At 63.0% G+C, this 16,176-nt stretch overlaps 1 protein-coding gene across 1 annotated transcript; it reads left to right on the top strand.

Moving 5' to 3' along the window:
- Positions 1–1,902: 1,902 nt before the first annotated feature.
- LOC135460493 (myosin heavy chain, embryonic smooth muscle isoform-like) lies at positions 1,903–15,951 on the top strand. Its single transcript, XM_064737355.1, has 11 exons — positions 1,903–1,977; positions 2,511–2,556; positions 5,914–5,964; positions 6,173–6,334; positions 6,583–6,711; positions 7,154–7,242; positions 8,580–8,679; positions 9,614–10,089; positions 11,039–11,147; positions 11,766–11,938; positions 15,092–15,951. The coding sequence occupies exons 2-11, from the start codon at positions 2,515–2,517 to the stop codon at positions 15,234–15,236; spliced, it is 1,476 nt and encodes a 491-aa protein (XP_064593425.1). The 5' UTR covers positions 1,903–1,977; positions 2,511–2,514; the 3' UTR covers positions 15,237–15,951.
- Positions 15,952–16,176: the final 225 nt, after the last annotated feature.

Below are 16,176 nucleotides of genomic sequence, written 5' to 3' on the forward strand. Positions count from 1 at the left end.
AATTCCTGTGTCCCCTCAGGTGGGGGTGCCACCCAAATTCCAGGGTGTCCTGTGACACCTGTGTCCCCTCAGCTGAGGGTGCCACCTGAACTCTGCTGTGCCCTGTGCCACCTGTGTCCCCTCAGGTGAGGGTGCCACCTGAACTCTGCTTGCCCTGGGACACCTGTGTCCCCTCAGGTGGGGGTGGCACTGAAACTCTGGGGTGCCCGAGACACCTTGTGTCCCCTCAGGCAGGGGTGACACCCAAATTCTGCTCTGTCCCCCGGGCAAGGACAGGTGTGCCACCCAAATTCCGGGGTGCCCATGCCACCCGTGTCCCCTGAGGAAGAGGTGGCACTAGAATTCTGGGGTGCCCTGTGACACCTGTGTCCTGTCAGGAAGGGGTGGCACTGAAATTTCGGGGTGCCCTGTGCCACCTGTGTCCCCTCGGGCAGGGGTGACACCCAAATTCTGCTCTGTCCCCTGGGCGGGGACAGGGGTGACACCCAAATTCCGGTGTCCCCTCAGGTGGGGGTGCCACCCAAATTCCGGGGTGTCCTGTGCCACCTGTGTCCCCTCGGGCAGAGGTGCCACCCAAATTTCGGGGTGTCCCCTAGGTGAGGACAGGGGTGACACTGAAATCTGGGTGTCCCGTGACACCTGTGTCCCCTCAGGTGAGGGTGCCACCCGAATTCTGGGGTGGCCCCTGGGGCAGGCGTGCCACCCAAATTCCGGGGTGCCCTGTGACACCTGTGTCACCTCAGGCATGGGTGGCACCCAAATTCTGCTCTATCCCCTGGGCAGGGACAGGGGTGCCACCCAAATTTGGGGTGCCCCGGGACACCTGTGTGACACCCAAAGATCTCTGATCCCTGGGACATCTGTCCCCAACAGGTGTGACACTGAAATTCCGGGGTGCTCTTTGCCACCTGTGTCCCCTGTGGGGGTGACACCAGAATTTTGGGGTGCCCTGGGACACCTGTGTCCCCTCAGGCGGGGGTGCCACCCGAATTCTGGTGTCCCCTGGGGCAGAGGTGTCACCTGAATTCCGGGCTGTCCCCTGGGCAAGGACAGGTGTGACACCCACATTCCGGTGTCCCCTCAGGTGAGGGTGGCACCCACATTCCGGGGTGCCCTGTGCCACCTGTGTCCCCTCGGGCAGAGGTGCCACCCCAATTCTGGGGTGCCCGGTGTGTTGTCCCCAATCCCGCAGGGTCCCCTCGAGCGGGGACAAGTGTTACACCCGCATTCCGGTGTCCCCCCAGGTGAGGGTGGCACCCACATGGCAGTGTCCCCTCGGTTGGGGTGTCCCCCCCATTCCGGTGTCACCCCCATTCCGGTGTCCCCTCGGTTGGGGTGTCACCCCCATTCCGGTGTCCCCTGGGGCACAGGTGTCACCCCCATTCCGGTGTCCTCTTGGTTGAGGTGGCACCCACATTGCAGTGTCCCCTGGGGCACAGGTGTGTCCCCCCCATTCTGGTGTCACCCCCATTCCGGTGTCCCCTCGGTTGGGGTGTCACCCCCATTCCGGTGTCACCCCCATTCCGGTGTCCCCTGGGGCATAGGTGTCACCCACATTCCGGTGTCACCCCCATTCCGGTGTCCCCCCCATTCCGGTGTCACCCCCATTCCGGTGTCACCCCCATTCCGGTGTCCCCTCGGTTGGGGTGTCACCCCCATTCCGGTGTCACCCCCATTCCGGTGTCCCCTGGGGCATAGGTGTCACCTCCATTCCGGTGTCCCCCCCATTCCGGTGTCCCCAATCCCGCGGGGTCCCCTCGGGCGGGGGCGGCCCCGGAGCCGAACGGAGCCCGGAGGGGGGGGTGGAGGGGCGGGACAGCCCCGGGGGGAGGGGCGCGGTGCCACCCTCGGTGCCATTGGTGGTGTCACACACGGTGCCACCCTCGGTGCCACTGCCGGTGCCACTATCGGATGTCACACGCGGTGTCACTGCCGGTGCCACACGGCCGGGGCTCGGCAGCGACAGGAGAGCGACAGGTGAGGGACACGGGGAGGGGGGTCCGGAACAGCCCGGGGTGGGCAGGGGGCACCAAAATCCCATCCAGGGTGGGCGGGGGGCACCAAAATCCCCCAGGATGGCACCAAAATCCCATCCAAGGTGGGCAGGGGGCACCAAAATCCCCCAGGATGGCACCAAATCCCCCTCCAAGGTGGGCAGGGGGCATCAAAATCCCCCAGGATGGCACCAAAATCCCATCCAAGGTGGGCAGGGGGCACAAAACCCCCAGGATGGGTCCCCAAAACCCCCCCGGGGTGGGCAGGGGGCACCAAAATCCCCTCAGGGTGGGCAGGGGGCACAAAGATCCCTTCCAGATGGGCAGGGGGCAGTAAATCCCCATCCAGGGTGGGCAGGGGGCACCAAAACCCCCCCAGGGTAGGATCCGGGGACCCCCGACCCTTTTCCCCCTCCCCAAAAAGGGACCCGGAGATTTTGGGGAGGGCTCGGGGGTCCCATCCCCATTCCCGGGGCTGATGCGGATTTTGGGGAGGGGTCTCTGCTGCTGCTCCAGAACCATGAGGGACACGGGGGACAGCGGGGGACAGCGGCTGGCACAGGTGAGGGGGGGCGGGGACCCCCAGGTGAGGGGGGGTGGGACCCCCAGATCAATGAGGGGACCCCAGGTGTGGGGAGGGACCCCCAGGTGAGGGGGGGTGGGACCCCCAGATCAATGAGGGGACCCCCAGGTGAATGAAGGACCCCCAGGGACCCCCAGGTGAGGGGAGAGGACCCCCAGATCAATGAAGGACCCCCAGGTGAATGAAGGACCCCCAAGGGACCCCCAGATCAATGAGGAGACCCCCAGGTATGGGGAGGAACCCTCGGGGACCCCCAGGTGAGGGGAGGGGACCCCCAGATTGGGGAGGGACCCCCAGACCAATGAGGAGACCCCCAGGTGAATGAGGGACCCCCCAAGGACCCCCAGATTAAAGAGGGGACCCCCAGGTGGGTGAGGGGACCCCCAGGTGAGTGGGGAGAGACCCCGAGATCAATGAGGGGACCCCCAGAGGACCCCCAGGTGAGGGTGGGACCCCCAAGGGACCCCCAGGTGAATGAGGAGACCCCTAGATTGGGGAGGGACCCCCAGACCAATGAGGAGACCCCCAAGGTGAATGAGGGACCCCAAGGGACCCCAGATCAATGAGGGGACCCCCAGGTGAGGGGGGGACCCCCAGATCAATGAGGGGACCCCCAGGGACCCCAGGTGAGGGAGGGGACCCCCAGGTGAATGAGGAGACCCCCAGGTGTGGGGAGGGACCCCAGGTGAGGGTGGGGAGCACCCCCAGATCAATGAGGGACGCCCAAGGGACCCCCAGATTAATGACGGGACCCCCAGGTGTGGGGAGGAACCCCCGGGGGCCCCCAGGTGAGGGGAGGGGACCCCACGGGACCCCCAGATCAATGAGGGGACCCCCAGATTGGGGAGGGACCCCCAGACCAATGAGGAGACCCCCAGGCGAATGAAGGGACCCCCAAGGGACCCCCAAATCAATGAGGGACCCCCAGGTGTGGGGAGGGGACCCCCAGGTGAGGGTGGGAGGGACCCCCAGATCAATGAGGGGACCCCCAGGTGAATGAGGGACCCCCACGGGACCCCCAGATCAATGAGGGACCCCCAGGTGAGTGGGGAGAGACCCCGAGATCAATGAGGGACCCCCAGGTGTGGGGAGGGACCCCCGGGGACCCCCAGGTGAAGGTTGGGACCCCCAGTTCGGGTGAGGGGAGGACCCGGGGGGGTTTGGGGGTCTCAGGTGACGTTGGGGACCCCCCAAAGCCCCGAGGGGGTCCCGGGAGTGGGGGAGGGGCGGAGGGGGAGGGGTCCCGGCATTCGGGGGTTCCCAGCCCCGCCCCTCCCCCCCCCCCGCTTTGGCTCGGGACCCCCGGAGCCCCCGGGGCGGCCCCCGGCTGGAATGGGGACACGGGGCGGGGACGGCGACAGCGACACAACGGGGACAGCGACAGAGCGGGGACAGCGACAGGGACACGGGGCGGGGACAGCGACAGAGCGGGGACAGGGAGGGGACAGCGGGGAGGGGACAGTGACAGGGAGGGGACAGCGACAGGGACAGCGACACAGCGACAGGGACGGGAACGCGGGGCGGGGACAGCGACAATGCGGGGACAGCGACAGGGACAGGGACATGGGGCGGGGACAGCGACAGCGACACAACGGGGACAGCGACAGAGAGGGGACAGCGACAGGGACACAACTACAGGGACACGGGGCGGGGACAGCGACAGGGACAGGAACAGGGAGGGGACAGCGGGGAGGGGACAGGGACAGCGACACAACGGGGACAGCGACAATGAGAGGGACAGGGAGGGGACAGCGACACAACGGGGACAGAGACAGAGCGGGGACAGGGAGGGGACAGGGAGGGGACAGCGACACGGGGCGGGGACAGCGACAGCGACAATGCGGGGACAGCGACAGGGACAGAGACAGGGAGGACACAGTGGGGAGGGGACAACGACAGGGACAGCGACACCAGGAGGGGACAGCGACAGCGACACAACGGGGACGGCGACAATGAGAGGGACAGGGACAGGGACACGGGGCGGGGACAGCGACAATGAGAGGGACAGGGAGGGGACAGCGACACAGAAGGGACAGCGGAGACAGCGACAGGGACAGTGACAGCGGGGAGGGACAGGGACAGGGAGACGGGGAGGGGACAGCGACAAAGCGGGGACGGCGATAGGGACGGCGACACATGGAGGGGACAGGGACAACGACAGGGACACAGCGACACAGCGACACGGGGAGGGGACAGCGACAGGGACAGGGACACAATGGGGACAGCGACAGCGACACGGGGGGGACAGGGACATTTCCCACGGAGTCCCGGGCGCCCCTCCCCCTCCGTGGGAACGGGCACATCCCCCCCCCCCCAAATTGTTCCCCCCGTTTGTGCCCCCAAGGGCCCTGAGGGGACCCCCGGGACACCCTGGGGACCCCCAAGCAATGGGGACCCCCAGAATTGGAGACCCCCTCAAACACCGGGCACCCCCCAAAGATCTGGGACCCCCCCCCCCGCAGAGTTTTGGGCCTCCCCAAACTTTGGGGACCCCCCCAAACACCGGGGACCCCGCCAGAATTCTGGGCCCCCCCCCCCAAACACCCGGGACCCCCCAAACACCCGGACCCCCCAATACCTGGGACCCCCAAAAACCGTGGACACCCCCAAACACCTGGGAGCCCCCCAAACTTCTGGGCCCCTCCCAAACATCTGGGACCCCCCCCCCAAACGCCGGGGACCCCCCCCAAAGACCTGGGACCCCCAAAACCTGTGACCCCCCCAAAGACCTGGGACCCCTCAAACTTCTGGGAACCCCCCAAAAACCTGGACACCCCAAACTTTGGGGTTCCCCGCGCATTTGGGACCCTCTGGACACCCCGAATTGCCGAGACCCCCACAGGGACACTCGGGGTCCCCCCAGACCCCCGGGACCCCCCGGGAATTTGGGGAACCCCCAAATTTTGGAAACCCTCCCAAGATTTTGAGGCCCCCCTGGATTTTCGGACCCTCAGATTTTGGGAACCCCCCAGATTTTTGGAACCCCCCCTTTGATTTTGGGACCCCCCAGATTTTTGGAACACCCTGGATTTTGGGATCCTCCCCAATTTTCAGACCCCCTGCCCAGATTTTGTGACCCCCCAGGTTTTGTGACCCCCCAGATTTTGGAACTCCCTTGATTTTGTGACCCCTGGATTTGGGGTCCCCCTCTATATTTTAGGACCTTCCCCAGATTTTGGGACACCCCCCGCTTTCTGGGAGCCCCAGATTTTAGGACGCCCCCCCGGATCTTGGGACCCCTCCAGATTTTGGGATTTTTGGGAATTTTCGGGATTTTGGGGAATTAGGGGATTTTTGGGAATTTTGGGACCCCCCAAATTCCCCTCTCTCCCCCAGGCTCAGCACCGGCGCGACCTGGAGGCGGAGCTACGTGACCTCAGCAGCCAGGTGGGCGGGGCTTGCAGAGAGGGGCGGGGCCAGCACCTGCCAGTCATGGCCTGCCCCCCCTCTCACTGAAAAGGGGTGGGGCCCGCTGCTGTCAATCACCCAAAGTGGGCGGGGCATGGGCTGGTCCCTTACCATGTGGGCAGAGGTGGCAGATGTCAATCATGGGAGGGCGGGGCTTGCTGCTGTCAATCACCCCCTGTCTAATCAGGTGGCGGCGCTGGGGCGGAGCCTGGCGGCGGAACGTGGGCGGAGCCTGATGGAGGGCGGGGCCCTGCGGGCACTGGAGATCGCGGTGGGCGGAGCCAAGGCTCGGGTGGGCGGAGCCTGCCGGGCTCTGGACCGGGCCAAAGAGCGGCTGCGGCTGCAGCAGGTGGGCGGGGCCTATGACAGGTGTGAGGTGAGGGTGTGGTCAAAGGGGTGTGGCCTGTGAGGGAGGCGGGGCAGGGTGGGACCACGGGGGAGGGGCCTGAATGGGCGGGGTCAGCGTTGGTGTGGGTGTGGCTATGATTGGGCTAAGGAGGCGTGGTCTGGCTAGAGAGGCGTGGTCTGAGGACTGTGGGCCTGTGGGTGGGGGCAGGTGTGTGGGCGTGGCCTGTGGCTGACCCCGCCCCTCTGCAGGAGGCGGGGCAGGTGCTGTGGGCGGAGCTGGAGGCTGCTCGCGCTGCCAAAGTGGGGGCGGAGCTCCGGGCTCAGGAGGCGGAGTCTCAGTGCCGGGCCCGGGGGGCGGAGCTGGAGCGGCTGCGACAGGTGGGCGGGGCTAAGGAGAGGGGCGGGGCCATGGGCAATGGGCAGGGCTACTGCAGCTGGGGCAGGGCTAACAAACAATGGGAGGGGCTATAACAATCTGTGGGCGGGGCTAAGGACCTATGGGTGGGGTTATTGTAGTATGGGCGGGGCTAAGGACAAATGGGGCCTATAACAATTTGTGGGCGGGGCTAAGGAATATGGGCAGGGGTGTTGTACTTGGAGTGGGGCTAAGCGCAATAGGCGGGGCTACAGCCCCCTGTGGGCGGGGCTAAGGATCTATGGGCGGGGCTATAGCAACCTGTGGGGGTGGCTAAAGCCTAATGGGGCGGGGCTATGGAATAGTGGGTAGGACTAAATCAGCCGGGGGGTGTGGCTCTGGTGATGGGCGTGTCTCGGGCTGTGGGCATGTCTGGGGGCGTGTCCATTCTGGCCCCGCCCACAGGCAGTGCAGGCAGCCCAGCGTTCCCGGCGCCGGGCGGAGCAGGAGCGTGACCAGGTGTCGGCCAAGGTTGGCCACGCCCCCCCGCCCAGGTCAGCGCGGCCACGCCCCTTTCCCTGGCCTGGTGTCCCAGGGTGTCCCCTATAGACCCTATAGGTCCCCATAGCTCCTATACAAGCCCTATAGACCCTCTATGTCCCTATAGCCCCCATGCGTCCCCCTATGTGTCCCCATGTCCCCTATAATCCCCATGTGGCCCCTATATCCCCATGTGTCCCCTAATGTCCCCTGTATGTCCCCCCTATGTCCCCCATGTCCCCATACAGATCCCCTGTATGTCCCCTAGAGCCCCCATATGTCCCCCATATCCCCCATATATGTCCCCATATGTCCCCTGTATGTCCCCATCTCTCCCCATAACCCCCATAAATGTCCCCATATGTCCCCTGTATGTCCCCATATGTCCCCTCTATGTCCCCTCTATGTCCTCTTGTCCCCATGTGTCCCCTATGGCCCCCATGTGTCCCCTATATGTCCCCATGTCCCCATATATCCCCCCTATGTCCCCCATGTCCCCATATGTCCCCTATCTGTCCCCATGTCCCCATATGTCCCCTATATTTCCCCATATGTCCCCTATATCCCCTCCATATCCCCTCCATATCCCCTATGTCCCCATATGTCCCCATATATCCCCCATGTGTCCCTTCTACGTCCCCACATGTCCCCTGCAGCCCCTCTATGTCCCCTCCATGTCCCCATGGCCCCGTGTGTCCCCTCTATGTCCCCTATATCCCCCAAATGTCCTCCCATGTCCCCATATGTCCCCTGTATGTGCCCAGTTCCCCCATATTCCCTATATATGTCCCCATATGTCCCCGTGGGTCCCCTATATCCCATATGTCCCCATATGTCCCCCTGTGTGTCCCCATATGTCCCCTGTATGTCCCCATGTCCCCCATATCCCCTGTATATGTCCCCACATGTCCCCCTGTATGTCCCCATATGCCCTATGTGTACCCATATGTCCCTTATCTGTCCCCATGTCCCTGTGTGTCCCCACATGTCCCCTGAATGTCCCCATGTCCCCTATAGCCCCCATATGTCCCCATATGTCCCCATATGTCCCTATATATCCCCTATGTCCCCTATATGTCCCTATGTGTCCTCTATATGTCCCCTATAGCCCCCCATGTCCCCCTCTGTCCCCCCTCTGTCCCACATGTCCCCCAGATGTCCCCTGTAATGTCCCCTTTATGTCCCCCCATACGTCCCCTATGTCCCCCCTATATCCCCCATGTCCCCATATGTCCCCTGTATGTCCCCATATGCCGCCATATGCCCCCATATGTCCCCTATATCCCATATATCCCCCTATGTCCCCCATATGTCCCCCCATGTCCCCAAATGTCCCCCAATGTCCCCGCAGCGCCCCCAGCGGTGACCCCGCGGCGCTGCAGGCGGCGCTGGAGGAGCTGCGGGAGCACAACCGGGAGCTGCGGGAGCGGCTGCGGGAGCGGCTGGGACAGGTGGGGACACCTGGGAGACCTGGGGGACATGGGGACACCTGGGACATATGGGGGACATGGGGGTACAGGGGGAGCACAACCGCGACCTGCGGGAGCAGCTGAGACAGCGCCTGGGACAGGTGGGGACACACCTGGTGGCACCTGGGGACATGGGGACATGGGGGGAGCACAACCGGGACCTGCGGGAGCAGCTGCGGGAGCGCCTGGCACAGGTGGGGACACCTGGGGAACATGGGAGGACTTGGGGGGACACCAGGGGGGACATGAGCACAAGTGTAGATCCACCTGTGTGTGCCATGGGCACAGGTGTGGGTGCCATGGGTGCCATGGGTGCCATGTGTGCCATGGGTGCCACACTCACCTGTCTCACCTGTCTCAGGTGGAGGAGCTGCTCTGGGCTCTGCTGGTTATGGGCACAGGTGTGTGTGCCATGGGCACAGGTGTGGTGCCATGTGTGCCATGGGCACAGGTGTGGGTACCATGGGCACAGGTGTGGTGCCATGGGTGCCATGGGCACAGGTGTGGGTACCATGGGCACAGGTGTGGTGCCATGGGTGCCATGGGTGCCATGGGTGCCACACCCACCTGTCTCACCTGTGCCAGGTGGAGGAGCTGTGCTGGGCTCTGGCGGCTGTGGGCTCGCGGGCTCAGGTGTGGGCACAGGTGTGGTGCCATGGGTGCCATGGGTGCATGGGTGCCATACTCACCTGTCTCACCTGTCTCAGGTGGAGGAGCTGCTCTGGGCTCTGCTGGTTATGGGCACAGGTGTGTGTGCCATGGGCACAGGTGTGGTGCCATGTGTGCCATGGGCACAGGTGTGGGTACCATGGGCACAGGTGTGGTGCCATGTGTGCCATGGGCACAGGTGTGCCATGGGTGCCATGGGTGCCATGGGTGCCATGGGTGCCACACTCACCTGTCTCACCTGTCTCAGGTGGAGGAGCTGCGCCGGGCTCTGGCGGCCGCGGGCTCGCGGGCTCAGGACGCGCAGGTGGCGCGGGCCCGGCTGGCGCAGGAGCAGCGGCGGCTCCGGGAGCGGCTGCGGGACCCCCCCGGGACCCCCGGAACCACCGGGACCCCCGGAACCACCGGGATCCCCGAGACCTTTGGGACCCCCGGAACCACCGGGACCCCCGAGACCTTTGGGACCATCGAGACCCTCGGGACCTCTGAGACCATCCGGACCACTGGAACCATCGAGACCCCCGGGACCCTCGGGATCATCGAGACTTTCGAGACCATTGAGACCCTCGGGATCACCGGGACCATCGGGAGCCTCGGGACCCTCGGTGTCCTCGGTGTCCTCGGTGGCCCCGGGGGTCCCGGGGGTCCCGGGGGTCCCGGGGGTCCCGAGCTCGCCCTGCGCGCCCGCTGCGCGCACCTGCAGGAGCTGCTGCGGAGAGAGGCGGGGTCAGCGACAGCGGGGACAGCGCGGGGACAGCGCGGGGACAGCGCGGGGACAGGGGGGACAGGGGGGACACGGGATATGGAGGGGCATGGAGGGGACAGAGAGGGACATAGTGGGCAGAGTGGGACGGAGGGACAGGGGGGCATGGGGGACACGGGGGACAGGAGGGGACATGGGGACATGGTAGGCACCGGGGACACGGGGGGGACAAGGGACAAGGGGGACAGTGGGGGGGACGGGGGGGGGACAGGAGGACCGTGGACACTGGTGACAGCGGGGACAGCACGGGAACAGGGGGACATAGGGGGAAAGGGGGTCACAGGAGGGACAGGGGGGGACATGGAGGGACAGGGGGAGCATGTGGGACGGGGGGGACAGCGGACACGGGGGATATGGGGACAGGGGGACAGCGGGGACGGGGGGGAAAGGGGGGACAGGGGGACATGGGGGGCACCGAGGGCACTGGGGGGACGGGGGAGATACAGGGGGGACAGGGGACAGAGGGGACACGGGGACACAGGGACAGGGGGGATGGGGAGGGCAGGGCGACACGGGGTGACAAGGGGCGACAGAGGGGACAGCGGCGATATGGGGGGCATGGGGACATGGGGGGACACGGGCGGACAGGGGGGGAGGGGGACACAGGGGCACAAGTGACACAGGTGACACACAGGTGACACACAGGTGACAGAGGGGTGGCACAGGGTTGACACAGATGGCTCTATGGGTGACAGTGTGACTCTGGCGTCCCCTCAGGGCGCGGGTGGCGCTGTCGCGTTGTGCCCGTGTCACCGGGCTGTTGTGGGTGACACAGGTGACACACAGGTGACACACAGATGTCCCCTCAGGGCGCGGGTGGCGCTGTCGCGCTGTGCCCGTGTCACCGGGCTGTTGTGGGTGACACAGGTGACACACAGGTGACACACAGGTGACACACAGATGTCCCCTCAGGGCGCGGGTGGCGCTGTCGCGCTGTGCCCGTGTCACCGGGCGCCGCCTGCGGCTCTTGGCGGCCGAGGCCGAGGAGCAGCGGCTGCGGGGGGAGCGGTACCGGGAGCAGGTGAGTGGCACCTGAGTGTCACCTATTGTCACCTATTGTCACTTACTGTCACCTCTGTCACCTGCTGCCACCTGCTGTCCTGTCCTGTCACCTCTGTCACATTCTGTCACATTCTGTCACAAGCTGTCACTTCCTGTCACCTCCTGCTGTGATCTCCTTTCACCTCCTGTCACCTGTCACTTTCGTCACCTCCTGTCACCCGCTGTCACCTGCTGTCCCCCACAGCCTCTGTGTCCCCACATCCCAATGTACCCGATGTCCCCAATGCCCCAATGTCCCCAATGATGTCCCCAATGTCCCCAGGCCCATGCCACTTATACCGCCACCCGCCTGGTGGCCCGGCAGGTGGCCCTGGTGTCCCCAATGTCCCCGTTGATGTCCCCAATGTCCCCAATGTCCCCAGGCCCGTGCTGCGGACGCCGCTGCCCACCTGGTGGCCCGGCAGGTGGCCCTGGTGTCCCTGTTAATGTCCCCATTGATGTCCCCAATGTCCCCAATGTCCCCAATGATGTCCCCAATGTCCCCAGGCCCGTGCCGCGGACGCCGCTGCCCACCTGGTGGCCCGGCAGGTGGCCCTGGTGTCCCTGTTAATGTCCCCAATGTCCCCAATGTCCCCAGGCCCGTGCCGCGGACGCCGCTGCCCACCTGGTGGCCCGGCAGGTGGCCCTGGTGGCCGCGGGCACCGCGCGGGCGCTGGCCCAGGGCCGCCTCCTGCGCCGCGAGCTCGAGGACGTCGGGGACGGCGCCGCTGCCACCGCCCGGCTCAGGGCACGGCTGCGGGCACGGCTCAGGTGGGGAGCGACACCAAAGGGGCCCTAGAGAGACCCTATGGGCCCTATAGAACCCTATAGAGACCCTGTGGGCCCAATAGAGACCCTATGGGCCCTATAGAACCCTATAGAGACCTATGGGTCCTATAGAACCTATGGAGACCCTATGGGGCCCAGAGAAACCTATAGAGACCCTATGGGCCCTATAGACCCTATAGAACCACTATGGGCCCTATAGACCCTATAGAGACCCTATGGGCCCTATAGAACCTATAGAACCCCATGGAATGCTATAGAGACCCTATGGGCCCTATAGAACCTATGGAGACCCTATGGGGGCTATAGACCCTATAGAGGCCCTATGGGCCCTATGGACCCTATAGAGACCCTATGGGCCCTATAGAACCTATAGAACGCCATGGAACCCTATAGAGACCCTATGGGCCCTATAGACCCTATATAGGCCCTATGGGCCCTCTAGAACCTATGGAGACCCTATGGGCCCTATAGACCCTATAGAGGCCCTATGGGGCCTAGAGAAACCCATAGACCCTATAGAGACCCTATTGGGGACTATAGAGCCCCTATGTTCCCTATAGACCCTATAGAAGACCCTATGGGGCCTAGAGAAACATAGAAATCCCTATAGAACCTTATGGGCCCTATAGAACCCCATAGAACCACTATGGACCCTAGAGAGACCCTATGGACCCTATAGAACCACCATGGACCACACAGAGCCCTATAGAGACCCTATGGGCCCTATAGATCCTATATAACCCTATAGAACCCCTATAGACACTATAGACCCCTTTAGAGCCCCTATGGACCCTATAGACCCTCTAGAGACCCTAGAGAATCACTATGGACCCTATGGACCCTATAGAGACCGTATGGGCCCTACAGACCCTGTAGAACCCCATGGAACCCTATAGAGCCCCTATAGAACCTATAGAGACCCTATAGGACCATATAGTACCACTATGGACCCTACAGAGACCATTTGGGGCCTATAGAGACCCCACGGGGTCTAGAGGAACCCATAGACCCCATAGAACCACTGTGGACCCTGTAGACCCCATGGAACTGCTGTAGACCCTATAGAGCCCCTATAGACCCTATAGAACCTATGGAGATCCCATGGGCCCTATAGAACCACTATGGACCCTATAGACGCTATAGAGATGCCTTGGGGGCCTAGAGGAATCTATAGACCCTATAGACACCATGGAACCCTATAGAGACCGTATAGACCCAAGAGAGACCCTACAGAGACCCTATGGGGGCTATAGAAACCGATAGAGACCCTACAGGCCCCATAGAGACCCTATGGACCTGATAGAACCCTTATGACCCCTATAGACCCCATAGAGACCCTAGGGACCCCATAGACCCTATAGACCCCCTATGGACCTTATAGAACCCTATGGGCCCTATAGAACCCTGTAGGGCCCCTATGGAGCCCATAGAACCCCATAGACCCTATAGACCCCCAATGGACCTTATAGAACCCTTATGACCCTTATAGACCCTATAGAGACCCTAGGGACCCCATAGACCCTGTGGAACTCCATGGAACCCTATAGAGACCCTATGGAGCCCATGGAACCCTATGGAACCCCTATGGACCCTATACACCCCACAGAGCCCTTGTAAACCCCATAGAGCCCCTAGGGACCCCATAGACCCCACAGAGCCCCCACAGACCACACAGAACCCCTATAGACCCCATAGAGCCCCTATAGATCCCATAGAGCCCCTAGGGACCCCATAGACCCCACAGAACCCTTGGATCCCCCATGGATCCCCTATGGACCCCATAGACCCCATGGATCCCCCATGGACCCCACAGAGCCCCCACAGACCCCATGGATCCCCCATGGACCCCATAGACCCCACAGAGCCCCCACAGAGCCCCCACAGACCCCATGGATCCCCCATAGACCCCACAGAGCCCCCACAGACCCCATGGATCCCCCATGGATCCCCCATGGACCCCACAGACCCCACGGACCCCACAGACCCCATGGATCCCCCATGGACCCCATAGACCCCATAGATCCCACAGACCCCACAGACCCCCATAGAAACCCACGGGCCCCCATGCGATGGGGGGGTCTGTAGGGCTTTTGTGGGGTCTCTAAGGGATGTGGGGGTCCCTATGGGGTCTGTGGGGTCTCTATGGGATATTGGGGGTCCCTCTGGGGTCTGTGGGGTGTCACTGGGGTCTCTATGGAGTTTGGGATATTGGGGTCCCTATGGAATATTGGGGGCCTCTATGGGGTCTCTATGGAGTTTATGGGACTTTGGGGCTCCCTATGGGGTCTATGGGGTCTGTGGGGTGTCAGTGGGGTCTCTATGGGATATTGGGGTCCCTGTGGGGTCTGTGGGGTCTCTATGGGGTGTCAGTTGGGTCTGTATGGGATGTGGGGGTCCCTATGGGGTCTCTATGGGCTATTGAGGTCCCTATGGGGTCTCTGTGGGGTCTCTGGGGTCCCTATGGGGTCTATGGGGTCTCTATGGGATATTGGGGGTCCCTATGGGGTCTATGGGTTATCTGTGGGGTTTATGGGATATTGGGGTCCCTATGGGGTCTGTGGGGTCCCTATGGGTTATTGGGGTCCCTATAGGGTCTGTGGGGTCCCTATGGGTTCTCTTTGGGATATTGGGGTCCCTATGGGGTCTGTGGGGTCTCTGTGGGATATTGGGGGTCTCTATGGGGTCTATGGGGTCTGTGGGGTCCCTATGGGGTCTCTTTGGGATATTGGGGTCCCTATGGGGTCTATGGGGTCTCTATGGGTTATTGGGGTCCCTGTGGGGTCTATGGGGTCCCTATGGGGTTGACAGGATATTGGGGGTCTCTATGGGGTTTATGGGTTCTCTATGGGTCCATTGGTTGTCCGTGGTGTCTCTATGGGATATTGGGGTCCCTATGGGGTCTGTGGGGTCTGTGGGGTCCCTATGGGGTCTCTTTGGGATATTGGGGTCCCTATGGGGTCTCTGTGGTCTCTATGGGATATTGGGGTCCCTATGGGGTCTCTTTGGGATATTGGGGTCCCTATGGGGTCTGTGGGGTCTCTGTGGGATATTGGGGTCCCTATGGGGTCTCTTTGGGATATTGGGGTCCCTATGGGGTCTATGGGGTCTCTGTGGGGTCTCACCCGTGCCCCCCAGGTGTGACCCCATGAACCTGTCCCGCACGGTGCGGCGGATGCTGCGCGACAGCGACAGCGACAGCGACAGCGGCGACAGCGGCGACAGCGGCGACAGCGGCCACGCCCACCCTGACCCCGCCCCCAGCGCTGGGGACACGCCCTGAACCCCCCGACCCCAAAAACCGCCCCAAAACCGCGACCCCAAACTCCCTGAACCCCAAAACCCCGACCTTGACTCCAAACCGCACCCCAAAACCCAGCGGAATTGCGGCGGGGGTCCCCAAAACCGGGGGGGGGACCCCAAAAACGGGGACGGGAACCCAAAACCCGAAGGGGACTCCAAAACTCGGGGGAGACCCTAAAACCTGGAGGACTCTAAAAACGGGAGGAACCCCAAAACGGGAGGGAGGGACCCCAAAAGCAATTCTGTGTATATTTTTTGGGTGAAATCCCCCAAAATCTGCTGGGACACCCCAAACCCGTCTTTACCCTCATTATGATGCTGAAACACCCCCCAAAACCACCCAGGTTCTGTCCAACCCCCCTCAATCTGCTCGGGGGGGGGGTGGGCAAGACCCTTTTAATCCTATTTTGGGGGGTGAAATCCCCCCAAACCCCCAAAAACCCCTAAAGCCCCCTAAAATCCCCCAAAATTTGGGGGAACCCCAAAACTGTCTTTATTCTTATTGTGGGGGCTGAACCCCCAATAAAACCCCCACAACTTCTCCAATTCCTCCACAATCTGTTCGAGGGGGTGGGAAAGACCCCTTTAATCCCATTTTGGGGGCTGAAATCCCCAAAAAGCCCCACAACCCCCCAAAATCCGCTGGGATACCCCAAAACTGCCTCACCCTCATTGTGGGGGCTGAAATTCCTCAATAAAACCCCACGATTTCTCGAAACCCTCCTCAATCTGTTCGAGGGGGTGGGAAACGCTCTTTAAATCCCATTTTGGGCGGTGAAATCCCCCAAAACTCCCAAAAACCTCCAAAATCCCAAGAGCGCGCGGAGGAGGGGGGCCGCCAGCGGGCGGGGGGGTGCTGCATCCTATGAGGCGGGGCCGGCTCCTTCGACCAATCACAGCGTGGCATGAAAATGAGCCTC

The sequence above is a fragment of the Zonotrichia leucophrys genome, unplaced genomic scaffold (genome assembly GCF_028769735.1).
Source record: "Zonotrichia leucophrys gambelii isolate GWCS_2022_RI unplaced genomic scaffold, RI_Zleu_2.0 Scaffold_49_388800, whole genome shotgun sequence".
NCBI lineage: Eukaryota > Metazoa > Chordata > Aves > Passeriformes > Passerellidae > Zonotrichia > Zonotrichia leucophrys.

Excerpts from the sequence above, each read along its gene's own strand:
- LOC135460493 (XM_064737355.1), top strand. The coding sequence starts at position 2,515 with ATGAGGGACACGGGGGACAGCGGGGGACAGCGGCTGGCACAG. Across the intron at positions 6,335-6,582 it reads AGCGGCTGCGGCTGCAGCAG|GAGGCGGGGCAGGTGCTGTG; the intron begins GTGGGCGGGGCC and ends GCCCCTCTGCAG. Across the intron at positions 8,680-9,613 it reads TGCGGGAGCGGCTGGGACAG|GTGGAGGAGCTGCGCCGGGC; the intron begins GTGGGGACACCT and ends CACCTGTCTCAG.